Below are 27,800 nucleotides of genomic sequence, written 5' to 3' on the forward strand. Positions count from 1 at the left end.
GCCAGTTATTCAAGATGTGTTTTACTCTTTTAGATTTTAACATTTATATATAAAAACACAATATAGAAATCACAACGTTCACTCACGACAGTATCAAAGGCACTGATGGTTACAGCACAACAACACACGGGACAAATGTTCTGCAGTTAGCATTCTTGTTTGTGGGTGAGATTTTGGCCAAATGCTCCATTTGTGACAGTAATTTACAAGCAGGAAATGTTTAAGAGGCAGTTCTTTAGACGGATAGAACTCTAGGCCGGACAAACCGGAGGAAAAGATACCTTCATGATGAGAAAATGTTTAGTGAGTCGTACATAAAACACAGGTTTGTTAGACATCATGGACTCCATTACATGTCATCCTCAGATGTTACTGATGCTGCCTTCATGCAGCCTAACTTTAGTGAGGAGAACAAAAAAAATCATTGTTAATATATGTACAGAAATCCCTTATATTTATATTTTCATGTAGAAATGTCCCAACGTTTTCCCCAAGAAGGATACAGCCACAGCAATGAGAAGAGTTCGAAGCAGTTTCAGTAGCTCACGTTTATATTACAACTTAATACATGAACCTAAAACATGCTCAAGCAGTTGGCATTGACTCTGGTTAAAAGTAGTGCATTTCATAGATACAAAATCCACAGTCAGGACAAAATGATAAAGGTAGTGGTGTTCCACTCGTGACTTGTAATAACCTGCACATCGTAAAGTCAACAGATTGAATTTAGCCGTGTTCCTACAGAAGCCCAGACGGTCTAAAGTTGATGGAGTCATCTTTCAAAATTCATCCCGTTCCTGTACGTTCCATTGTACTGTTGTTTGTACTGGTGTATCATTAGTACTTGGTAAATGTTGGATTAATGCTTAACTTCTGAGAAATTAATATTGCCTGCTCAGCAGCCCAAATTACTTTAATATACTTTATCTGTGGTGGTTGATGGATCAATATTAATGACCCAAATGTTACGTCCTGTACACCATTTTGGAAAAGAGAACCCTTTGAACACACTACCAACAAAACAGTTTTAGCGTCTCAATCATACAAGACCAAGCGACTGACGTGACGATTAATAACAAAGCTTTAATTACTCCAGCTGGTGTCTTGGTTATCATTTCTTCACTTGGTATTTTTGTAGGATCCCTGCTAGAGTTAGTGAACTTTATCCTTATATTGTGAAAACGTGACTGGAGTTTCTGTTCTGCTCCTTTTAATCTATGGTTGTCTACAAAAGGGATAAAGGTCATTGATTATTTAATGCCCCTTTATTATAAAATGCCTCATATTAGCCTGTTACATTTTCCAGTCACTACTCAGACATGCTGTATCACATACAGTATATCCCAGCAGCCCCTGTCCCGTTTTCTCTTTGAGTCGTAGACATGTTTAAGGTTCAGGGCTAACGGCGGCTCTACTGGGCCTGGGTCGTCTGGTTCTTCATCTCCTGCCATTTCTTCTGCCTCAGACTGAGCTCTGCATCAGAAAAGGCTGCAGGACCCCAATTGGTGATCATCTGCTGTCCCTTGGAACCTGGAGGGGAGACAAATCAAGAGACGATTCACCATAGAGGTCTGAATATTTCAAATAAATGCATTGTAAATAACAAGTCAAAGCACGCTGTTTCGCCTTGTGTTGCTTTTTGCGGCTGGAAAATGTAACTGTCCTATTCCTTTCTGTGTGTTGGATTGCTAACATTGTTCCCCACTTCCCTCAGCGGCCCTCTCATTCCCTGGGGAAAACTCCAACGGATTACATTGGCGTCACGTAAAGATATATACCAATACATTTAGTAAAAATGGGGATTATCAACAGGATTACAATTTTAGAATAAAGGGTTATACTTCAGGACATGAGTCTCACACAATGGCGTGTAACGTTAGTGAAAGAAATGCTTTCGTTGGATGGAAACATTATTTTGTGTGTAAATCAGAAAAGGGGAACAGCATCACAGAACAGTGCCAGTTATCATTAAGCAGGATGTTTTGCACACTTTCCAGTTCATCAAGGTTATTTCTTATTGCCAGGAGCGTAACAATGAGAGAATCGGTTCAAAACATAATACAGGACAAACCAAGAATTTTGCTTGTCTGTTAATCTTTACTTAGTTTATGTGGGTAACGCTGCTGCTCCAGGTTAAAATCTGGTCCTTGGATGACAACAGCATTTTAACTTGCACTGAACCGTCATGTTGTTCCCCTTTGTTACTTTACAATCAAAATAATGGCCAGATTTCAGCATTTTTCTTTTCTCTTCATTTGCATATATAATATTGAGGTAAAGAGAAGTAATCATGTTCCTGATTAATTCTCTTTTTACAGTAATTGTATTGGAATACATTTGTAAAGTAACCCTCCCAGCCCTGTTGACGCTTCATTTACCCTCTTAGGTTTAAACTGAGCATGATTTTACTCACATCAGACGATCTGTGAACTGTGTGCAGCTACTTAGAACTACTCAACCGTCTCCCTCCAAAAATATGTGGACCAATATGGATGTCTATGAAAGTCATCATTGTACTTTGTAGTCAACAACATTCTGAATATGAAGCCTCCAGCCAAAGATATCTGCAGAATTTAGATATCTCATCGTTATGTTTTCTCCCTCGAGCCTTTTCACGTGTTTGTTCGGGTGTGAGGGAGCAGACTGTCCACAGTTGAGAGAGTCTCCGGTTCAACACGAGCCAAGCTGTTCCTCCTCTACTCAATTAACTAATCAACTCTATTGGGAAATTAGTGAGACCAAGACGCTATTCAATTTATTCATGGCAGGAGTTTGTAGCTTTGGGGAGAACTAATTCGAGCAGATACGTATATGTGGACGAAATATGTTTCACAAAAGAAAAGACCTTTTAATAGTAACACCTTTAAGCACTAAAGGTGCGAAAGGAAATATATTAATGTACCTAAAGTAACCACTTGTATTTAGTTTATACAGTATTTGATTCTTTTGCAAGTGTAACAGTGTAGTAAGAGTCAGATAATGATAGACTCGTGCTCAGAGGTCCTCCATGTTTGTTTGAGATAGTTTTAACTAGTTTCTCTCAGTGAGCAACTGTCAACCTCAATAACATTGATGCCAAATACAGTTCACTGATTCCTCTGCTCTCTTTTACAGCGTGTCCTACTTTAAAACTGACTTTGTGCATAATGATCGAGATAATACGTTCATTAAATGGATGACCATTGAATCTCTGGACATATTTCACCTGGTGCTGCTGTCGTCTTTACGTTAATCTGACACTAGTTTGATACAGTGAAAATCTTAAGGATTATAACTTTAATTTAAACCTAATTCTAACCCTAACCCTAAAATCAAGTCCCACCACTGAACAGCCCCTTGAAGACAGGACAGACAGGACAGACTGTACTAACGGTGGTCAGTGTGTTGTTGTTGTTACCTGGTTGAATCAGCCGTAACATGCCCTCGTGTTCAGCCACCTTGTGCTTCCAGGTCTTGGTGTTGTTGGTTGCGTCTTCCAGCTTCTTCATCACCATCTGTTCACACAAGAAAACACAGAGAGAAGTTGTTAACAGGTAATGGGTTTGAGAACCTCATTTCTGATTTAAACATAGATCTTTTTGAAATACTGTATGTACTGGAACAAATGTAAATAAAAATGTAATGTTTTGATTTACCATCATGTCTAAATAGCTGCCTATCATCCAGCAGTCAAACAGTGACACCGTGTGGTAGAGAAAGGTACTACTCTACGAAGAACTGAAGTCTCTTTATGTAAATATAGACGAATATAAAGTCTAAATGTCTTCATTACTACAAAAACACTGAACAAAATCCTGAATACAGTAATGTCAATGGTGGGGAGTTTCTGTGTATGTTAGAATGACTTCATATTATTGTTTTCTGTATTAATAAGTGCTTTTTAAATAATTATTTTAAATACCAATGTATTGGGGTCTTGGAAGAACCATACACTAAAAGTCACGCACAACGGCTCAAACAAACAACTTCATTCTCTGCTCATAGTGGAGTAAAGCCATCCTCAACAAACAGTTGTTTGCTGCTATGTTAATGTTCTGAAAGAAAATGAGTCTGTGGAAAAATCTGTTTTATAAATCTTTGGCATTTCTTTTCTTCCCTTTATGTAATATTTGTACCGTGTGCTTTGTTAAAGATGCACTCCCCGATTGTGTTACAAGTTGAGTTCCCAAACATAAACCGTGAGCTGGATGGAAAGTTTGAGATCTAGTGGCGATAATCTGGGAGTGCTCCTTTAACCAACAATTGGCATTTTATACACGAGATGATAGATAATAGATGGGGTGGAGCTGCACATAACTATTTTCACTCAGGGTTTGTCCCTGCAGGTTCCTCCTGAGCCATACTGTGACAGAGTTTACTGTAAATTGATTTAGAAACAACCACATTGCTCTTGTGGACCTGCCGGTCCCTACACCTCCACCACTCAGCTGACCTGGTACTGCTCCACCGCCCCCTGCCTCTCTTGTTCCAGCTGATCCAGCTGTTTCATGGCTGCCTGCAGGGCGCTCTCCTTGGCCAGACGCTCCTTCTCCAGCTCCTGTTTCTCGGCCTCCGTCTCCGAGATGGTGCGCTGCTGCCGCAGGTGGAACTCCTCCAACTCGACCCTCTTTGTGGCCTCCTCCTCCAGTAACCTGCTCCACACAGACGTGGGTCAGTACAATGGTCCTGTACATTGGTTTCTCATCTACAGCTGGTCTGAGCTTTCATTACAGTGTCACATAAAACAATGTGAATGATGAGGCGTTTAGTACGTTCATTTCCCTCCTTTTTAAACTTTTAAACATGTTTTGCTCTTTCCACCATCAACACAATCTAAGTGTGTATATAACAACTCTAATATCTAAATCAAAACGGTGTGAAAGAGGTCGGGCAAAAGTTCAACAGTCCAAGTAATAAAATGAAAACTACTAATGTGTTGTTCAGTAAGGTGGAGGTGATGTGTCAGCAGGTGGTGCTAGAGTGCAATTATCTTTTTAAGATGATGGTTAAAGTAAATGTAAGAGTTCACTTCTAGATAAATGTAATTTGCATTGTTTGTATTCTGAATTAAACACATTTTATATAGAAAGGTCAGCTGAGGTGGTTCGGGCATCTAATTAGGATGCCTCCTGGACGCCTCCCACTGGAGGTTTTCCAGGCACGTCCAACTGGGAAGAGACCCCGGGGAAGACCCAGAACACGCTGGAGGGATTACATCTCCCAGCTGGCCTGGGAACGCCTCGGGATCCCCCAGAATGAGCTGGAACATGTTGCCGGTGAGAGGGAAGTCTGGGTCAGCCTGCTTGGCCTGTTGCCACCGCGACCCGACCCCGGATAAGCGGAGAAAAATGGATGGATGGATGGATTATATAGAAAGGCAGTCAGAGGTTTAAATAACCACAATGTAAGACCACTGTTGTATTCTTTGATTAATGGATGTTTTGGTTTTTGACTTGCATCAACTATAAAACTTGACAGAAAATCGGGCAAGCACCGTGGCACATAGCACACAGGAACTACAGTGGTGCTGCTGACAAAAGGTAGAAAAGAAATGTTTCTCGTCTCCAGTCTCACATGTGACTCAAATCAGCCCTTTGCTTCCCTAAACCGAAAAAGACCTTGTTATGGTACGAAGTGTGGAAGAAAGCATCCAGTAAATGGCTTATATTATCTCATGATAATGGATCGGTCGCTGTCATTTTAACCCGGTGGTTTGATTTAAGGACACTGGGCAGCACAGCAGTCAAACGTGAGGTGGAAAGCAAACGACAGCAGAGAGGGAGGAAATGTGGCGGAGAGAGGGAAGTAGAAGCTGAATGTCTGGTTGTGTGCGAGACTCATTTAAACAGGAGCAGAATCTACACGTGTCTGTTTACATGTGGCTCTATGACAAACTAGACGTAAAATATGTCATATCTGACGTGGACAACTTTGACTAGATGATAACAAGCAGCTTGCTACATCTGCAAAATGATGCATCTTCTGGTGACCATGGTGGCGGTTTACCATCAGCCTGTTAGTTGGTCTTTAAATAGAGTTCAGGCAGGTTATGAGGTGGCAGGTATGATGTTGAATCTCTATCAGCTGATACTCAAACAGCAGCAGGTGGTGGAGATGCTGTGATGAACTTCATTTTATATATTTTCACAGGTTTTTGTATTCAGTTTCGACAAGCTGAATACAAAAAGCAGTAGGTTTGCATGGTACTTAGTCAACTTGGGGCATTATGTGCAGTTTTACCGTGTTGAAATGCAGTTAAACCTCATGCACCACCGACTCAAACTGGCGCTGTCCTTGTCTAATTTTGGAGCGCACCAAGAGGCCACAATTCAATAAATAATGTTTTTTTTTATTTTATCAAGTGTGAAGGCAAAACAATAGTTGTGGCGTCATTGAAGTCCCTCCTGTGACCACATTTAAGAAAACCACTGAAGGAAGAGCAGGTCTTTTGTCTGCTATTTTTGGATTCTGGGTCGTCTCTCTAAACAACTGATTTGCACAGCTAATATTAGGTCGTTAGTTTGCTCTGTCACTAGTATTTACATACTCACATTAATATTATTTGCTAACAACCACATAAAAACAACTACTTTCCTCAAGCTCTGTGCGCCCAAAGTAGAGACGAATACTTTCAGCGTAGAAGATTTCATTTCCACCAAAATAACCCTTATTGTTTTCCTCAGGTGCCGATTATATTTGTGCACATCTTAGTGATAAATTTCTCTCTGTATTGACTGACCGTGCCTGCAGCCTGCGGACGGCCTCCTCCTCCTGTCTGGCGCGCTTCTCGTCCTCCAGAGCGTCCTCCAGCTGACGGTACATGTCCTCCAGCTCTCGGACCCGCTGCAGGTACTGCTCCAGCTCCGTGGACTTCTGGGCCACCTGCTCCTCCATCTTCTTCCGTACCTGTTGAACCGGGAAATGCACGGAGAAAGGCTTTATCTAAAAGGTCAATATCAACTATTTAAGAAGTTGTCTTAAAAGGAGTACATCAGGTTTTCAAAGACTCACAGCCGACCCAACGTTAGTATGTACAGATATGTGCATTAGACACACGTGTCGAGGCTCGGTTGTATTGCAATGTTTTCACACTCGAGTCCTTTCATGAAAAAAAGCCAAGTCACTGGTGGAAGATAAACATCTACTGGAACACCACATCCACGCTGTGCACTGAGCATGTCCAGATGTTATCATCAGACGCAGTGAAGAGGACTTTTTGATGCTTACATGTACCAAACACACGTCTCAACACTCAAGCAGCAAAGCCTGTCAATATGAAGCTACATAGAAATGTCTTAACCACATACTCAATTATTAAATGTGTACTGAGGACATCGACTTATAATAACTTCTGCTGTTTCAGCATCACTCTGAGCTGTAGTGCATCTTAACTTTAAGTCCATTTCAAGTTGTTCTCCCGAGTATCTTTTTCACATTTCATTTAATCTGACGCCTGTAGATAAATGTTACATTTAAAATATTGTACTTGTACAAAAAGAGGAAGCTGTATTTAGGTTGCTCTTGCTCCACCACTTGTTCTGACATAATGACTCAGTGGAAGACGACGAGGAGTGACGACATACCGTTTTCTCTCTCTCCAGGTCCATCTTGTAGCGGTCCTGGAGTTCAGTTTGGGTCTGAAGGCGCCTTTGTTCTTCTTCTGCTGCATTAGTCGCCGCCTCCTCCAGAGCCTGGCCGAAAGAGACAAAAGGTCAGCTATTCCAAGTAGATGAAAGTTTACTTTCTGTAAACAGGTTTTCACCCTTAAATTCATGTGAAATATAGAAAATAAAGAAGGTTAAACATCTCAACTCATGTTACAGGGAGTTTAAATGGAGAGGGAACTACACTTTATTACACTAATCTTTTTGTTTTAGTTTGAAGACCAAGAAGCAAGCTGTGGTTTACAGATATTAAATGTAAATAGTTATTTAAATGTAATACTTTTATTTAATAAAGAAAGAGATCCAAGCTCTAAAGAGGAATTGAGAGTGAACATAAGTAGTGGCCTCTGCTAAAATATTTTTTCTAAGAAATGCAGGTTTAAAAAGGAAAAACTGAAATTCAAAAAGGTAAACTAAAACTGATGGCTTATTCCAACAAAATAGTTTAATGTAAAGAATCTCTTTGTCTTCTAGCCCTGAAAACAATAATTGCATCCTATAAAACAACCAACGTAGGTTATTTTCATCTCAATAAGCTGACGACAGATTGTAATGAATTGTTGTAAATTTGTGTCTGATCGTTTTTTTTGCAGCAGAAACTATTTAAAGGATTTTTGTCGAGTCAAACCACTTAAACTCTGCTTCTATATATTCATCAGAGGAGATCTATCCTCCCCTGATCTTCACATTCATACACAACTCATTCATGCTTTAACCTGCAAAGACGATGTCGACTGTTGGTATGCACCCCAAAACAGTGATATTTAAATATTGCTGTTACAGTCAGAGGCAGACATCGCTACACGTGCCTTTGTGCGTTTACAATGGAGAAGTACATTATGTGGTTTGACTGCAGGGTGAAAGTTCAACTGACCCGTCAACATCACAAACAAGTGTGAAAATGTATTCAACGGACAAAAAGGAGCAGATGAACCTCCACGAGAAACAAAAAGGAAGTTAGTGAAGTGTTGGGAGGCGAAGAGTCCTAAGCATCTTTGAGCTGGAAGGAAAATGATACCGCGAAGCATGAACAGCATACAACGTGTCACATTGTCATTATTAACTGACGTATAACTGCAAAGTATCTAAATCACTCAAAACATAAAGCGACTAAAAACTAAAGGCTCGACTACAATGTCTTAATTTACTAGATAAACTTAAAGTACACACAGACTCTTCAGTACCGCTTCTTCAAACTGTTAATCTTTGTACACCTAACTTGTATTCTATATATTTTAAATAGTTAAATGTGAGCTCAGTTTGTCTTCTTTTAGTTGTCCTATTTTTGGGAGTTCTGTATTTTTTTCTTCCGTCTTTTGTCATTAAAAACACTTTTTAAAGGTGCGGGGGAACATTTAGCAGAACTTTGTGATCTCAGAGCCTTTCAGTTAAACATCATTTCTATTTCACCACTTTTTCTTTTTTACAGAAGTTAAAATAACTTGTCTCCATTGTTTGGTACATTAAAGCAGATGCCACAGGGGAAGTTAGTCATTAAGTTAAGTTTTACGGGTGGTTGAGCTGTAACCTCATGTTGACTCGTGTGTGTGTGTGTGTCACCCTCTATAAAAGCAGAACATGCAGCGAGAGCGTGCACACGTGAGGCAAACCTCAGACCAGGACATGAGTGATGTGACGAGGATCTAAATAATGAAACGTTTGGGTTTTGTTCTTGGTTGTTTTTAATCACTTCTATTTCAACTTTATTGAAGACGAACCCCTTTATTATTTATTTATTTATTTATTCTTTTGTTGTTTATTGTAAGACAGTGTGTGTACATTGAGAGCGGAGTGGAAACCGGAGCCAATAAAGCCGATTCTGATTGTGATTTATTTCCTGTTTTGCTGCTCGTTTTATCCTTAATTATGAAGCACTTTATAAAGTTTGTTGTATGTGTCCGACATGTAGAAACGATGATTGAGATTTTACTGCCAGTGATGGTTCATGTGATGAATTATTAATAATAATGGCGCTATAAATAATCACATGTGGCAAAACTGAGCTTCCTCTTTGTTCTGTTTAATGACCGGTCTAAAGACTACAGTAGTGCAGCAGTGTTGATATGGAAACGAGTCATTAGGGGCATCTATATCTTTTCAGGGTCACTGTTGGAGCGTAAATGAGGTTCGTGTTTGTAGCATTCTTCACAATTATTGAGATTTATGAAACGGAACCATGCATACGTCCATATTTTAAAAACAGTCAATGGTCAATTTGTTAGGGACAGCTGGACAATCTAATGAAGCCCCTCAAACATAATTGCTACTTTTACAAAGATAAAAATGTTTTGATCGATACGGTCAGAGAAGTGTTAATTCAACTTTATGGTTATATGAGGTTTTAGTTTGCTGTGGTGTTGAACAGGAATGCTTTATAATGAATCAAGTCATATTGAACCATGAGCAATCAGAAACACATTTCAATATAATGCGTCCAGTACAACACCATCACCACGGAGTATGAACTCAGTAGTTAACACACAGTTGAATTTAAACATCTCCGACAGTGTCAACAAAAACGAACATTAGTATCTTCCTAAATGTTGAATTTGTGGCAGATCTGTTGTGTTGAATTGCTTTAAAGTTTGTAGGTGTATCTAATAAAAGGGAGGGATTCAACCAAAAAACACTCTGAAAATACTTTTGCATTTAAAACTGCATTTAAACCTTTATTAGTTTACTAAATATCAGATAACTGAATTGTTGAAGTTAAAAATGTAAAGATATGGTATGTTTCAATCCTGACGTCCTTTTAACCATCACATAAAAAGATTGCTCTCATGTCATTAGATGACAAATATGTCTGGCTCAAAAACACTGCCATAAAACTATATATATCTTCCTTTTTATTGTTATATATTTTAAGTGAGGCTCAAGGGTTAACCTCACAGCCGTTGACAGTGTTAACAGGAAGCAGCCATTAGTCATCAGTATTTGGCGAATGCACATAATCACAACCGGTCAGACAGGAGTGTGAATCAGGTTGAGGGAGATTTACTGGAAAAACATGTGTAATGGAGACTAACGTGTTGCTCCGCCTCCTTCCTGGTTCAATACACATTACTCTGTTTGCAGCCGACAGACTATTCATCAGAAGGAGCTGATCTATTAGTATTCATGAGCTGGTACTGAGGTTTTAGGTGATCTGTGTGTGTGTGTGTGTGTGTGTGTGTGTGAGACTGAAACCAGCGGTTTGTCATTTTTGAGCTCTGTACAGAAAGTACACATCACTCTTAGTTTGTTGTTTAAAAGGTGTGACGTTACCGCCGAGGAATGTCGTTGAATCAGCTTCGAGGCTTTTGTTGTGATGACATCAGCAGTACTCATTGTAACTGCAGCGATGAGGATAATACTGATGAATATAACTATAAATAGATATCTATATATAGACAGTGAGATTTTTAATGCAGGACTTTTACTTGTAACAGAGTATTTTTACACTGTAGTATCACTGACCTGATATCATGATGCTTAACACGGAAACGCTGCACAACGCTTTATAATATTATAAAGAAGAGAAACTTATCACGGCGGTTATTGTTTTATCTCATCACAAGGTAAACGGTAGAAATATGGTACAAAGTCGTCGACCAGAAATGTGATTCAGAGAGAAGTTGAGTCCGTTTATTTTGCCAGAGCTCTCTGCACTGCCCTCCTGCTAATGAACGTTTTTCCACAGAAGCCTAAAAGTCAGTTTGAATTGAAGAGATTCAATCAAATCAAAGTTTAGATTTCTGTCCGTGTGACAGAACAAGAGCAGACAGAAACGCCTCCTCAAAGTTTCAGGTTCTTCATCTTGTGTCAAGAAACAGCTGAGTCATCTATAAAAACGAACACGCGTGTCTTAAATACACACACAGACTGAAACACAAAGAACGACATGTCTTCCTCCTCCAGGTCACTTCAATCTTTAATCCTGGACCGCTTCCCGTGTTGTGTGCTTTGAGTTCAGTAATTATCTTACAGGTGTAGAAATTCCCACGGGGGGGAAATCCCTCAAACTTCATTTACAAACACATTCCAGTGAATTCCTGGACCGACCTTTCCTTTCTATTTTTGTTTGCTGGTGACATCTGTAGATAACGCTGTAGGTGTAACTACTGTGCAGCTGAAACACCAGGATACCGTTTATAATGACCCGTTAACATGTTGTGTTTCATACGCTCTTCCCAGTTTAATTACTGATCCAACTGTGTGTTTGGTTTTGCCTCGGAGTGGAATGTTTTACGAGGCTCTTATCTTTGTATGTTTGTTTTGGCTTGAATCGGAGTCTCTTACGTCAGTGTTTTCTCTTTTGTATAAAACATATTTGACATTTAAATAATCCTGCACAACTGATGCTCATTTTTAATTTTGGCCCGAAGAAAAAGCATCAACATGTCTCCTCTGTCCACCAGAGACTGAGGGGAATCTGTCACAGGTTCAGTTTTTAGCACGTCATGTGATCAGGGATCCCTCCAGCCCTTCTCCAGTCAGAGAAACACTTCCACGCTGAGCTATTGTTAATTCAGGATACTACAAAGAGGAACTGATCTCGCACCAGACGTTTCCTGAGCAGACGGGATTCACAGACGGAACATTTAACGTGTGCGATGTTGTTGTTGTGTTGTTTTTCTCCTCACCTTCCTCATGTCCTCCAGTTCCAGCTGTTTCGCCTCATTGGCCAACTGCAGCTCGTTCATCCTGAGCTCCAGTTCCTCCTGCTCGGCCTGCTGCTTCAGACGAAGCTCCCGCCGCTTCTGCCGAGCCTCGCGGTGCGGCGCCGGCCGGCCCTGACGCAGCAGACTCACGCAGGTCTGAATGGCTGGGGGGAAAAACAAAACATCACGTCTGTTCATAAAGGTAGAACTAATCCTCGTCAATATTTATTTATTCTATTTTGAAAACACTTCCTTTCTCTTTTTAATTTGCTTATTTTTTTACAGTTTTATATCTGTGAATGTACATTAATATAATTTTTTTAATATTTCATATAAATAAAATGAGCTGTGGAAACAAACTGTGTATAATCGTCTTTGGCTCAATAGAAATATTAAAAACATGATAAGTAATAAGAGGAATGACGTTACTACTCACCCAGAATCCACTCGTGCTTCCTCTTCTTGTCCGACGCGCTGATTTCAAAGCTCTTATGTGACGACTTGATGAAGAAGAGACACTTCTTTCCGTCTTTATCTGGTAGCGGCTGCAGAGAAACAACAACAGATAAAGATCACACCAGCTTATAAATACACAAAAAACACAGGAGCAAACGTGAAGAGCACAACAATCAGTCTTGTGTTTGTAACGGTTTCTTCATCAGCGAGAAAGAGAATGAAATGCAGTCGGCAAACTGAAAAACAAACATTATTATATTTCCATCCTCTGGACTTTTCTCTTTTATTAACTGAACTCCTTACATGGGAATCGAACCCCTAATCTGACCCAAAATGTGATTGATAGCCAGTTAATTATTATACCTGGTTAGCCAACATCACTGTACTGTGTTAAACACATTTGATTTGATTGACTCATGAAGCAGCGCCAGCTCGATTTGTGTATCAGATGCACGTAATATTCCTTGATTATTACAGGTCACGTGATAAAATAGTAAAAAAGATGAACATTACCGTCAGAAATTAAGTAAATTAATTTAAAAAAAATAGCAAATAAAATAACGAAAGATCTTTTTTTAATAAAAGGGGGTAGGAGGGTTGTAATGATGCCTTTAGGATTGTAAACACACATTGATAGAGGCTATATGTCTGACATCTCATATTAAATTGATCACTATGAAGGCGAGCAGGCTGAGAGTTTTCGTAAAAAGCTGCAGGTTCTTGCCTCCGCGCTGCAGTTTCCGTCCAGTAAAATATCTCCTTTCTGATCTGCCAGGTCCTCGCCGACGTAGTAAGAGATGGAGTTTGGCTTCAGCATGAACCAGCGCTCCGTCCAGTTCTTCCTCTTGTGACCTTTCTTCATCATGTAGCCCTGCAGAGAGAGAGAGAGGACGACATGAATCAAGGTCATTTAAACACAACACCTACTCTAAACTTTACTTTACGAGGAACGTATCCATAGTCGGTGTATTATCTACATAGATTCAGGAGAAACAGACAGGAGTACAGGTACAGGAGTAAAGCAATGAACTGCTGTGTTTTAGCCTCCTAAAAGTAAGACCTACCTAACACAACAATGTGGCTTAGATAACGGCAGCAGTTCCCAGTGCAGACAAGTGCATGGACACGTAAACAGCCAAGGAGATTAAACAAAGTAGGACAAAGACAGACGAGAACAAAAGCAAACTGAGGAGTACGACACGAGTTTAGACTGATGGGTAGAAGAGCCTAAAAAACAGAGATCCTGCAAAACTGTGGATGCAGAAGGATGTGTGTGTGTGTGTGTGTGTCCATCTTATGATCAGGATAATGGGTGAGTGAGGTGTGTTGAATGAGGCTAGGCGGTAATATAGGACACATATATCTACACAGAGAGAGAGAGAGAGAGAGAGAGAGAGAGAGAGAGAGAGAGAGAGAGAGAAGGGCTGTCTGAAAGAAAAGTAAAGTGGTGAAAATATTCTAAATATAGCATAAACTATACGTACATTTTTCTAGGTGGCTAAATTTCATATTGCTGCACATTGTTTAGTCTGTTTCTCTAAACTGGGGAAGTGCCGACATCCATCTACTGTATGTGATCCACTGGCTCTATAGTCAAACTATCCGAAACCTTTGTGCTCTTTCTTGAGCTCACTTTGACAATAAGGAATGTTTTCTTCGTTGTTTTTCTCTATATGACCACAGTAACACATTCACTCCAGTCTTTCACACGAAAATACACAGACGCATGACCGCAAACTCTTAGTTCCTTATTTCATATATTGTATGTATTGCAAAGTGCAGTTTTAGCTCCGATTTCTTCTATTTTGTCTAGATGTTTTATGAAACATATTTTCCTTAAATTTACAGCTTTTTGCAAATTTTCTTTTTGTGTATTAAGATATTTTTGTTATAAGTGCATTTTATTCTTACAAAATATGTAAACTTCTCAGCTGATGTGATGCTGCTCGTCACCGTCTTACTACGTTTACACTACGAGCGACAAAGCAACAGGATACAAATCATTTTCAATAGAAGGTGGTGACACGAAGCTGCAAACTGAAACGTGTCGCTGCGTGACCGGCTACGAATCAAAGCGTCAACCAATACTTTAAGTGGGTTTGTCTGTCTTTCTTTTTTTAGGATGATGACGCCAGAAAACGGAGACAAGTTATTATCTTCCACCATTTATCATCACGTGACCAAAAGCTTCACACATGATTCCACCTGAACCAGGTCCCATCTATTGACTGAAGACCGTAAGATGCGGTTTAAAGCTCTGGAAGAAGCCAGTAAGTGAACCTTTGAGTTGAGATAACAGAGAGGCACAGTGTTTGACGATGGCTAGAAATAAGAGGCCTGCTCTTGTTCACTTGTTTCAGTCGCACATAGATGCCTCTGTTATCTTTGTAAACTTCATATGTGCTCGACAGGAATAGTAACGGAGGAGATGGAGCTCAGCCGACGTTCAGTCACGGTGACCGGGTCCTCCCTCTGTGCAGGTGTGCCGCCCACCTGTTTGAGCACGTCCACGATGAGCTCCTGGTAGACCTCGTTGACGCCCATGGAGAGCGCCTGGCGGTCGATGCCCTTGCTGAAGTGACCCGACCCCACCAGGGTGATGAGCTCCCAGGCGTTCAGACTCTGCTGCTTCATATTCAGCTGCAGCTTGTAGTCCTCGAAGCGCTCCTCCACCCAGCTGCCCCCGATCGCATCCGTCAGCTTACGCAGGAAGTACTCAATCTGTGAGCGGAGACAAATCACTACGTTAGTGCGCGCACGCACGCACGCACACACACACACCATTAAAGCGGTTCATTTATATTGAAGACAACGGTCCCCGTCCTGTGTTTTTCCCACTAGTCATCTCTACGTGGGCTCATTGGAGCACATAAATCTACATTTCTTCCTGTGATTCAGCTCTGATGTTTGTTGTACCCAACAATAAATCCTCCAGCGTTTGTGAAAGAACAGGAAGCTGGAAACTTCCTTTTCTGCTCTTGAGCAACAGGCGTTTTCTAACACTGAACAGTGCGACTAAAGTCCAGCTCCCAGTTGGTGTCCGTAGATGAGTTGTGAGTGGAAGTTAACACCGACAAATATTGGCTAATTTGCTTCTACTGAGGACAGTTACATTAATAACTTCCCTCATTTTGGACAAAGTGCTTTTCCAATATAACGATCAAGTAGTCTGTTACTGTTGCAATAGATGGTATAATAAAGTGGAAGATTTATTAGACAGAACACAGAGTTCAGAAGTTAATTCCCAGTTGATAGTGGATGAATTAGGACCCTTAAATCTGGACCTAAAATCAGCTTTCCTGCTGCAAAAAAAAAAAAAACAGTTTCAGGATCAGAATTGTTTTTAAAAATCGTACAATTCTTGAGTTTGGAGGAAAAATATTCTGGTGTTTCGAGCAGAGAACAAACTGCAAACTTCAGTAATGGTAGCATTAAAAACAAGACTTTATGGAAAACAACATCCAGCTACGTTTACATCAAATGTTCGGTCACATTCTCACAGTTGAGAATCTGCAGAACTTCAAATGTTTTCACTTGATGAAATATAATTCGAAGCTACAGATTCGTTTTACCTGCTCTTCACTGACTTCAAGGCCTGGATCATGTTCGTAAACTGCTGTATGAGGTGGACGTGGAGCTTTCTTAACTAAATGACTTTTGGTTTTAAATGTGTCACCAATGGTTTTATTTGACACAAAATAGCAGTGGTGGAGGAAGTATTCAGATCCTTTACTTTAAGTTAAAGTACTAATACCACACTGTAAGAATACTCCTGCATTGAAAAACTTCAGTGAAAGTAAATAAGTTATTAAATATTTGTTCCCAGGATTGTCATATAAATGTTAAAAGTAAAAGTTCAATATTTCCCTCTGAGATGTAGTAGAAGTAGAGTAGAAGTAGAAAATACTCTTAAGTACAAGTGAAATGAATACTTAAGCACAGTACTTGAGTAAAAGGTACTTGGTTATATTCCAGCACTGCAAACTGGATTCTGATACCAACATCCTCTCACGTCTCACCTCCTCAGTGATGACGGTCAGCGGGTATCGGTCCTCGGACAGGAAGTTGAAGATGCACCAGATCTTGAAGGCGTCGTCGGTGGAGATGAGCAGCTGGCTTTGATCAAGATTCTTCCTGTTGCTCAACGTCCAGCACATTTTGTTGAAGTCGTGAAGGTCAAAGTTACCCGTCACCTGAGGCAGAACGACAACAACAACAACAACAACTCTGGTGAGTCAGTTGGTTTTTCTAGGAAGCAGTTTAAGTTTGTGACGAGACGGACGGACGAGCAGAAGAGTCGGATACAAAACCGACGAGCTGCAAATGTTTCCATCAGTGGAACATGTTGGTCAGTAGTTTCATACTGGCTTTTAATCTTTAAAGTGAAGCTCACCAGTTTGTTGTGAGCATAAAAATGTGAGTCTTGGATTCTGCTTACTTAAATAGTCTCTAAGAGACCCGTAACTTAGTATTTAAATTTAAAAAAGCAAAGAAGTCTGTTGTCTGTTTAAATTGTTTGTTATTGTTATACATCAAACTACCACTCAGGTTTATGACCCTGAATTTGGGAACCACTGCACCACAGAACTTTATTAATCCCGAAGAGATTATTTGTATGTTCGTGTATTAGAAACAGGCGGCAGATAGATATAGATATACTTTTAATAAACATGTTGTGATTTCTGTGAGAGAGTGTGTAAGTTCACATGCTGAGCCACCAGTAAAGACCCTATAAACACACCTTTATATTTATATACGTTGACGGTAAATTTTACCCTCCCAGATTGATGACACGAATTCTGTCGATGCAAAACTGTCAGAACAAATGTGAAAGGATGTCTTTCAGAAAAATAATTTAAATCTCTAGAGATCAAATTCCAGAGCGAAATGGGAGGAAAGCTCTTGAAATAAAAAGAAAAGCTACAATGGTTGCTCTGGAGGAGAAATGTTCTCCTCGAGCCGGTGAACGGGAGCGTCTCCATAGAGACTCCTGGCAGTCGTGTGGATGAGAAGCACATCTCGTCCGGTTGGCGGTCGTCCCGTCAAACAAGCCACCGGCAAAAAAACAACAACAACAAAACAACTCCCAACGCTCCCACCCATCTGAGACTGTACTCACCAAGCGTCACATTGTAAAAAACTCCACTGCGGTCGAAACGATGGTGGTTTGAGCAGCCAGTGATGCAGAACCTGGTTTCATACCTCAACGTGTTCTACTCCACACGGACACATTATAACAAAATAATATGTTATGTAATAAACAGATGAGTCATGTATGAGAGCAGCAATAACATCAATCAGTGATAAATCTACCGGATTTGCTCTTTTATCTTGTGTAATGAACAACAGTTTATTTCAATTGAAGCTAAGAAGGTGTTGTAAAGGTATCAGGAGTGCACTATTAGTATTATTAACAATCATGTGGTTGTTGTTATTATTATTACTCCAACAAAAAAAAAAACAGTATTCCCACACTACGTAAACATTGAAGTAAAAGGTCTTTGCAATGAATTTCTAACTCGTATTAAGTGAAATCTCAATAAGAAAAACAGAAATGTGTGAAATGTTATTTGTCAAAATTAGACATCTCACTTCATAAGTCACTTGAAGCATGTTGATGAGTTTGGGTGATGTATAATCACTTTTTTTCTTTGAACATAAGTGCACTCGAGGTAATTTAGTCGTTTTCTAAAAACCTTAAAGCTCTGATGTTGATCCTATGAAGTAAAAATCACAAGTCAGAAATTGATGTTTTGATTGTCCTGATATTTACATGTGTTTATAGTGTGTTAGGGTTATCATGTGTGTCTTTATCAGTCATAAATGAACAGATGACTGCATGACTGAATTCTGTGTGTGTGAGAGCAGAGAGACGTTCAGCTCAAGTCAACAAACTGCCGTTGGAGTGAACTTTTCTAAAGCAGGATCTGATGTAACTCTCTCTTGTGTTAGTTTAAGAGTGAGCCTGTGTGGAAACCTGGGCAGGATTTTTAAAGTGATTCTCCACCCAGAACTCTGCGAAACAACTCCTCTCCTGTTGAATGTTACCTAAAATAAATGTTTGTAGTTTAGTCTTTTGAATAATTTTCCCTAAAGAGAAGCTGTTACAGTTTGAATGATCAGTTAGAATGTATTTATATCTTCACAGCACTCAAATCACTGCTGCAGAATAAAATACTTCTATATATTCCCAAAATATAAGTAAATACAGCGTACAATGTGGCTGAGATGTGCATTGAGACATGTTCCGGTTCTCAATAAGGGTCTACTAAATATTAGAAACGACTCAGGACTCGGATTGATAAGAAGTGAGTTGTATCAGATGGGATCAGGTTTAGCTAGTAAACTGGTAAACTAAAAGAAGTGCACTGAAGTCAGTTAACTTGAGACAGGGACTCGAACCAGACTTAAGTCATAAAAATGAGGATTTAAGACACTTTGACAGCACAATGAGCAGGATTTGTCGGTTGTTTGTAAACGCAAATGTTGAACGTTGGCCTCGGCTCAACAAGGCTAACGGTGCTCATAACCTCAGATTCACTCTAGTTTTGGAACGAGCTTTGTCCATTTGGTGCTTCGCCTCACGATATATATTTTTGTTCTTGTATCCACCATTTTTGTAGCTTCCTCTTGGATGCATGCTTACAACCCGTCACCTGGTCGCTGCGTTTTTATAGAAGTTCACACCCAGAAACAGCCTGAACACAAAAAATATTGTTTTTGTATCAGTCACAAAAACTTGCTCTACAAGTCTTTACGTTTTGACCTATTAACACACGGAATAAAATACAAACAATACAGTGACGGGCAGGATGTTTGCATATTTACTGATAAAGTTTAAAAGGACTTGGTGTCAGTCAGGTCGAGACATCATTAGCACAGCTTTAAAAGTAACATGTTCAAGTGTAGCGTGAAGACCAAATTCAGAAGTTAAGGAGCTCATTATACTGCAGGAGAGATTTAAGAAGTGTTGACTCTTTTATTCCGACGGCGTTGGAATCCATCGTTACTTCACACTTGATTTAACTTTATTGTTCTTAGATGGGGTGACAAATTAAAACTTTGACATTAATCCAAGCTGCTGTTTTACACTATTTTAAAAAACAGCGCTGACATTAGATACCAAGTCAAATCAAACTAAAGTGGGTCCTCCTGTCGTTACTCAGCAGCATCAGTGTGTCTCACGTGAGGAGGAGGAGGAGGAGGAGGGCTGCTGCTTGCTGGTTTGAATGAGTCAGCGCTGACTGACTGCGGAGAAATAGAAACGCTGGCAGGATGACAGTGAGGTTTGTTTTTCGTCTTACATTACTGCGTCATGCTCGTCTTGTTTTTCTTTGTCCTTGTGGCTCGCTGGCTCTCTCTCTCTCTCTCTCTCTCTATCACTCCCTCCATCACTCTCTCTCTCTCTCTACACTGAAACAATGAGGGCCTTGTCAGTGCTGCCTCCCCTCCTGCACCAATGCCGCATGTTCATTAGGATTCAGGCTCCAGCTTTATGTCCTGCAACCTGCAGAGGCATTTACAACTCGCACAGAAACTCTAGAACTAAACGAACTCAAACTGAAAAGGAGACAAACATGTTTGGTTGGAAAAATCCGCAAGACAATGAAAAAGGGGCTCGTTACCAGTTGAACTGGACTATCAGCTGTTAAATCAAAAGTGTTTGTTGCTAATTATATATTTGCCAGCAGTGATGAGGGGAGGCAGGTACTCAGAAATGATATTAAATGAAAGTTTTAAAAGGGGAAATGAGTAAAGATTTGTTAATCGCTCCAAAGCACAAAATTACCAAAACAACCTGCAGGTGTTGGTGTTTTTCTTATTCAATTTAGGGTCAGTTCACCTAAATTACAAAAACTGTATATGTAGTGAAACCATCTTTCTATTTCTCCTATTTTTTTAGGATAAACTGAAGGATTATTTCTTATGTTACATAAACATAACTTTATCTAGTAAGAGAGTCGTCACAAAGCAGAAACAGGACTGTTTTTATTACCTCGTGAAAAACCCATTTCGGAGATACACGACGACATGTTCCTCACTTAACTCTAGTCGTATCTAGCAGTTAGGTTTTGGTTTAATTTGTTTACATTTTGAGCGATCTGTCTTTGAGATTTTCTGCCTCCCTCCCAATAATATCCAACATCATCATCTACTTATAGAAACACTACAACTCTCTGGATAAATACCACATCACTCGTTTTACAGTTTGTTACTGAAGGAGCCACACTGCTTGAATTCCTCATTATTAGACCTATAAAGAGTCAAAGCTATTGTCAGCTGTGTAGAAACATTATTAAGTCACAGAGTCAGAATAAGACTTGTAACTTGGCCTCAAGACTGAAGTCACCAGTTCCTTCAACTTTCACTACAAGTTGTTTACATTAAACAAAAGAAGAGGACAGAAATGCATCATAAATATCAGAACCACAACACCAGCACAACAATGTGACGTTTGAGTGAAGCAGGTCTGCAGCTGGTCACAGTGATGAGTGATCGTTGGTATTTCAGGGTCACAGAGGATCACTTGTTTCAACGCCTCAGCGAACCACAAAGTGCTGAGTCGTCAGCTTCAACTTCACTGCTGCCAAGTCAACATTCTTCAGTGTTCCTCGTCACTAAAGCTCCACGATCACGCCACATCTGTGACCGTCTGTGTCCTCAGATAAGGTAAAATATCAGCGGTATGCATCTTATTTTCTGCTGCGTTGTTACTGACGAGTGAAGATGACACTGACACACACACACACACACACACACACACACACACACACACACACACACACACACAGTGTAATAGCATTACTTCCAGAGATGGAAGAAGTATTCAGATCCTTTACTTGAATCCTGCTTTAAGTAGGAAGATTTTCTCCTCACGTAAGAAAACACTTCATCCTTCAGTCAGAAAGCAAATTAAAAAAAAAAAAAAAAAAAAATCGCACCATTTGCAGATTCGTGGTTTTCACTGGACAAGAAGGGGTAAAAAGTACAATAACTGTCTCTGAGGTATAGTGGAGTAGAAGTATATAAAGCTGCCAAATAGTCAAGTAAAGTAGAACTACCTCAAAGTTGTACTTTTGTACAGTATATTCCATTAATGACATTCCACCACTGCTTACTTAACATCCGTATCACACACACACGACTTTTTTCTGTTTTTTAAAAGTTAAAAAAAAAAAAACTATTGACTCCATTCATGTGTAAAATAAGACTCCTGTTGTTCTGCCTTTTTGGTATCTAGTTACATCACACACACACACACACACACACACACACACACACACACACAGTTTCCTTGTGTGACCGGGTGGAGTTTCCTCAGGAGTGAGGGCAGTTGTATATACGACCGACGCCCTCTTCTCTCTCTCCCCACGGCCGGTCACCTCCACTTCAATGGGTGGGTGGGATAGTTGTGTGCGAGTGTGTGTGGAAAAGTACATAAGATTTGGGGGGGGGGGGGATTGATGTCTGCCTGTGACGTCCTAAACCTAAATCCAGGATTTACATTTCCTTAAAGAGCAGTGAAGAGCAGAGTTTAACTTCTTAAATGTCAACGACCCAGAAACGATGTGCAGTTCATCTCAAACCCACAGAACTATTATTATTACTAAATATGCCCGGCTGAATTTTGGGGGAAATGTGTATAAAATGGGGCACAAGACATCTGGGTCTTAGGGTGTTTTGTTCAGAGTAACCATCATGTAGCTTCAATGAACATATAAAACTGTGACAATGACAAGACAATTTAACAACCTTTAAAGCAAAGAGAGGACACGGTATGTTAAAGGGTTAAAGTGTGTCGTACTGCGTCACATAGAAGTGACGTCGTTGCCAGTTAAACAGGTCATACAAATTTCTTTGAATCTACCGACATGTCTGAAGATTCAGAACAAGGAACTAATGAGGCAACTTTAAAGATTAAAAATGAACCCTGAAGTTGCTGAGTCTTTCAGTCTTGAATGAAAAAAAAAAAAAAAAAAAAAAAGCCAGATGAATCATTTCTGGTTAAAAAGTTTCACCATTAACGAGGAGAACTCGACAGCAGCTGCCTGCGTGTTTGACATTAACAAAGTCCAAAAGGGGAATTCACACAATGCACTGTTAAGATCTCTCTGAGGGAAAGTCTTACTGTGTAACAGATTTATCAAACACCGAGACAGAACTAAACCATGATGTCATGATGACAAGGCGCCACGAGCCTTTTAAAACTTCAAGAAAAATAAACTCTTTAATGTCGTCTTAACTTTTGAGACGACCTGATTAAATAAAGGTTTTATACAACTGACACTTTAAAAGTACCACAGCTCATAAAACAGGTCTCTCATCACCAAAACAAACACGTTTACTCTATACGAGTAAACATAAAATAAGCATCATCTGAAGATCTGTATACAACATGCACATCGTCTGAAGGACATCTGTAAATGTGTAACTGATGCCAACTATCAACAAACAAATAAAAAAAGAATACATTTAACTAATGATAATAATCATGGAATGACCATAAAACCTCTTTAAAACAACAATCGCTGACAAACAGCTGGACTCAAGATTGAGGCCGTGTCTACACGTATACAGATATTTCTGAAAATGTATTTTTTCCCCTCAGTCCACGCGATCATCGTTTAAGATAAATCTCGCCCCACACTACCGCCAATGTCGTTATTGTTTCATTCAGCAATGGCTCATTTTTGCAACGTTATGACATCATTCGACAAGTATTCCAAACAGCCAGCAGGAATTCTTGTCGTGATTCCCGGCTAAACAACCACCATTCATGCAGTGACATCATCAAAGAGGGACGGACAGGCAGCTCAATGCGTTGCTGTTTTGAGCTCAGCGGAGCACAATGACCGACGGACACAATAGAGATGGTCACCAGCACAATAAACTAATACTGCACGTCAATCAGTGTCTCCAGCGTCTTCAATGAAGATTTGCTGCGTCACCACTAACAGAGAACATTTAAACAGGGTTAACATGTAACACGTGCAGCCAATCTGGTGTTCAGATATACTGTAGTGCACATGAATTAGTTTAGAAGACGATGACCAATCAAATTCCTGAACTGGAAGTTAAGTAAGTCTTTGCAGTATTATTGATTAACCAACTACTCATAATCACATTTCACCGACACAGGTCTGATACTTCATACTTAACATGTTTATGTAGCTTTACTAAAAAAGATCCTCAACTGATCCATTGTAGTGTCAACTAATAAACACACGGCCCTCTGTAATTCATAAAGAATACTGTGCACACACACACACACACACACACACACACACACACACACACACACACTCACACTCACACTCACACTCACACACACACCTTTTTAAATCCTGTTGTCAAGTTTCTGTTTTTGTTCTGCTGATCATGCCTCATTCTCCTTATAAAGAGATGAAGAGTCAGAGCGCTGACTCACATGTCAGAACCACGGACCGTTATTGTTTCCTCATACGGAGAAATCTGCTGTGTTTGTCAAATATAATAAACCGAGTACAAACCTCATATCTCAAATTTTATACTTTATTTATCTGGGACATTTGTCCCCTGCCTTTGACCCCTCAAGCCATTGACTATCAATGGAACCACAGAAGAAAACTTCTGCATCTCCTCATGTGGGGGGGACCATCCTAAATGTTTCCGTACCTTATCCAGGATGAACTTGTTCAGGTAGGGCATGTAGCCCTGGTTGGAGACGGGACCCTCGTCGTCGTCTTTGAAGTGCTCCTCCAGAGCCACCGGGTCATGTGGGATCTTCATCACTGTGCATAAGTTGTGGGACAGCACCTGGAGGGATGGTATGATAATCATAGATTAAGATAAATAGTCTGTCAATAGTTAGATTTATTTATTCATTATTTCATCTACAAAACAGTGAAAATGCCAACAATGTTCAAGAGTTTGAGGTGAGAACTTCAAATAACAGCAAACGTTCACATTTGATAATCTGGAACCAGAAGATGTTTGACTACAAGGACTACTTAATAAAGTGTTACTATTATAGATTACTTTATTATGATATGAAGCTAAAGGATCTCATCTGTGATGTTTTACTCTTCACCCAACAGCCTGAATAACTTACACTGAGATACTTGAGAAGAATACATTTGTTGTTTTTGAGGAAAAGGAAGATAAGGAAGACCTTCAGAGAACTCCAGCATTCTCATGAGATACTCGCCTCTCTTTTAGTCACACTTCCCATGATGCAACTCAACAGCATCTCATGTTGAACCCACCCTTCCTGCTGAATGCTAAACATCTGTAATGCAGGTTTCCTCTGATAGTTTGTAGTTCTGACTCGATACACCTGGCTGGTGTCACTCGAGTAGCTTTCTCAGACTTGACGAAGTATTCAACCTCGGGATTTTTAAATTAATCTGGAGATGATTTTCTCTATAAATTGATTATAAAATGTCAGAAATAAAAAGTCAAAAATGTCCCAAACACCAAGGTGACGCCTTGTTCTGTCCGACCAACAGCAAAACAAATTAATAATAATTGAGTTTATCATCATATAACACAAATAAAAGCTGTACTCATATCTGAGAAGCTGGAACAAACATTTATTAGGTTACGATAAACAAAAGGACTTAAAGAGGCAGTTCACCAACCACATATCTCATGAAAACAAGTTGTAGAACGTCTTCTCTGTCGTTTAACAGAAAGCTCATCTTAGTGAATAAAAGTCAGAACATCTCCGCTTTCAACGAGTGCAAAACTAAATCATTTCCTTCTCTTCTAAAGTGCAGGTGTTTGTGTGAAGTCATCAGGGTTCAGTGACCTCGTGGTTTCATGTGGCATCGTCCGTCTTTATGGAAGGAGCACCTATTTTAAATATATAATCAAATCAGAGTTCAGCCTTAGAGTATTCAGAAATACTTTGTCAATCGTTGATGCATTTTGTGCTTTCCTGTATTTCCAAGAATGACGACACGTTGCACTCAGAGAAGCAATAGAAGAAGGACTTTCTCCTCTTTCAACACATGGAACCTGTCTTAGAGCTGCATGGTTTTCTGGGCTATTTGGTGTAAAAACTGGTCCAGAGTTGATGAAAAATGATCCAGCTAAAGATGAACCTTTGCTCTTTAGATTCGGAGGCAGCCGTTTGGCCTTTATTGTTGATTCCTTTAAAAAGAACTGCTGCTGAACAATGTCTGTCTGACACAGAGCTGGAAATATGTGGGTGTGTCCGCTTGTACACATGTGGAGTTATTCACAGGAACGTTTACTTTTGTTTTACTCTCTTACCATCGTTCCTCCGACTCGATCTGCTCCTGACGAACAAAACGTTTCACCAGTTTCCCCACTAAGCGGTTAAATCATCCGATATGAATACGAGTCAACGCTCCGATTAGCATGCTTCCAGGCTGAGAATACTTTCTGACGTGGAGGAATCACAGATCACGGATGAGCTGTATGGGGATGATTGTTCAGAGTGTACTTAAGTACACATTTGTGGTACTTCTGTGCTTCTCTACTCCTATTCCACTACATTTTCAGAGGGAAATATTTTACTCCACTACATTTATTTGACAGCTTTAGTTATTTACATTTATTTGTATTAATGTTGAGATTTGGACTGTTTGTTGGACAAAAAGAGTCCAATCCTGCTTTTGCATAAGTAGTTATAATCTAAAGATATAATAAACAATAGAAGAGTCACAGGGACAAGTTCTCTACATTGAGTACTTGTTACATTATTAAGTATATTTTCCTGATTATACTTACATACTTTTACTTAAGTAATACTTTCAAATCAGGACTTTTACAGTGTGGTATTAGTGTTTTTACTAAAGTCAAGGATCTGAGTGCTTCATCACTGCTCATCCCATCATGTGGTTGTAAATCCTATAAATCATGACTTGAACCTACTCTAAGGTTTCTATTATCTCTGTTAGCGGCACGTTAGCTCTCCTGGGGCTGTTTTTGATGATGTTTTTACCGTTTTAACGTCAAAAAGACACAATAACATTCCAATGACTTCGGAACTCCAATAAACTGTCCATTCAACCATCTGTGGTTTATACTCCACAGATGTTTGTTTAGTTTATTGTGTTTATTGTGCACGATTACCTTTAATAAATCAAGAAACAGGTGCGTCTCTGCTGCTGTCGGCGCACAAACAGAAGCACAGTGCCAGTTTATAAAAGCGTTCAACATGAAAAATACCCGAGGTGTTTTTAAATGTAGCTTATAACAACAACAACAACAACAACAACAACCAAATAAACACCCAAGTATCAAGTACCCGAGTTTCCTGCTCGGTCAAGCGCGAGCTCAGACTCCCAGAAACGCACGCGTAAAAATTAAAGTGGAGTTACCTTCAGCTGAGATTTGGAGACTTTCCCGCTTTTGTCCACATCCAGAGATGTGAACGCGTGCCAGATGGACTTCAACAGCTCGTCCCGCAGCGCCATGGTCTCTTCTCTTCTGTGGGTTTGTGCTCGAGACTCTTCTCTTCCTCTCTTCGGTCTCAACTTTCTGTCGGACGCGATGAGGGAAAAGTCACGTGACACTTCGTGTGCAGCGAGTATCTTTTTTTTTTTTTTTTTTTCGTGCGTTGATTGTGATTGAAGAGCTGCAGCACCGCTCAGTGAGAGAACATCACCAACACCAAAAACAATCATCTGAGGGATGTTTGTTTGTATGTGTGTGCGCGCGTGTGTGTGTTTTCATGCTAAGAATTTAGATTTGTGTTTGCTGGAGGACTCTTGCTGAGATAAAAACTGTTCACCAGTGGTTGAGCATTTATTAAGTCTTTTTATGCCATTTTATACTTTATACTCTTCTACATTTCAGAGGGAAATAGACCGTCATTGCAGGGTAAACTTACATATGGCCTTGTTCCATTTCAGTATTTAGGTATTGTGCATGCTGGCTCACAGGGAATAGAATGGGACCATAATTCATTTGATAAATTACACGTGTTTACTATTGGATTGACTATTGTAATTATAATCAACAGACAGCTTTAGTTACTTTACGAAATATTTGTTTTTTGGCATTTTATACAATGACATTTTTATGAAATTCTTTAAAGGCGCACTATGCA

The 27,800-nt window shown here is 39.8% G+C and overlaps 1 protein-coding gene across 1 annotated transcript; it reads right to left on the reverse strand.

The window, feature by feature from the left end:
- swap70b (switching B cell complex subunit SWAP70b) lies at positions 1-27,252 on the reverse strand. The gene is made up of 12 exons (XM_031861144.1): positions 27,070-27,252; positions 24,395-24,535; positions 16,759-16,932; positions 15,233-15,460; positions 13,464-13,610; positions 12,720-12,828; positions 12,266-12,447; positions 7,563-7,670; positions 6,719-6,885; positions 4,433-4,631; positions 3,398-3,494; positions 1-1,530 (listed from the first exon to the last, which is right to left on the reverse strand). The coding sequence occupies exons 1-12, from the start codon at positions 27,163-27,165 to the stop codon at positions 1,412-1,414; spliced, it is 1,767 nt and encodes a 588-aa protein (XP_031717004.1). The 5' UTR covers positions 27,166-27,252; the 3' UTR covers positions 1-1,411.
- Positions 27,253-27,800: the final 548 nt, after the last annotated feature.

The sequence above is a fragment of the Anarrhichthys ocellatus genome, unplaced genomic scaffold, assembly GCF_004355925.1.
Source record: "Anarrhichthys ocellatus isolate YVR2014 unplaced genomic scaffold, GSC_Weel_1.0 scaffold2, whole genome shotgun sequence".
Taxonomy (NCBI): Eukaryota; Metazoa; Chordata; class Actinopteri; order Perciformes; family Anarhichadidae; genus Anarrhichthys; species Anarrhichthys ocellatus.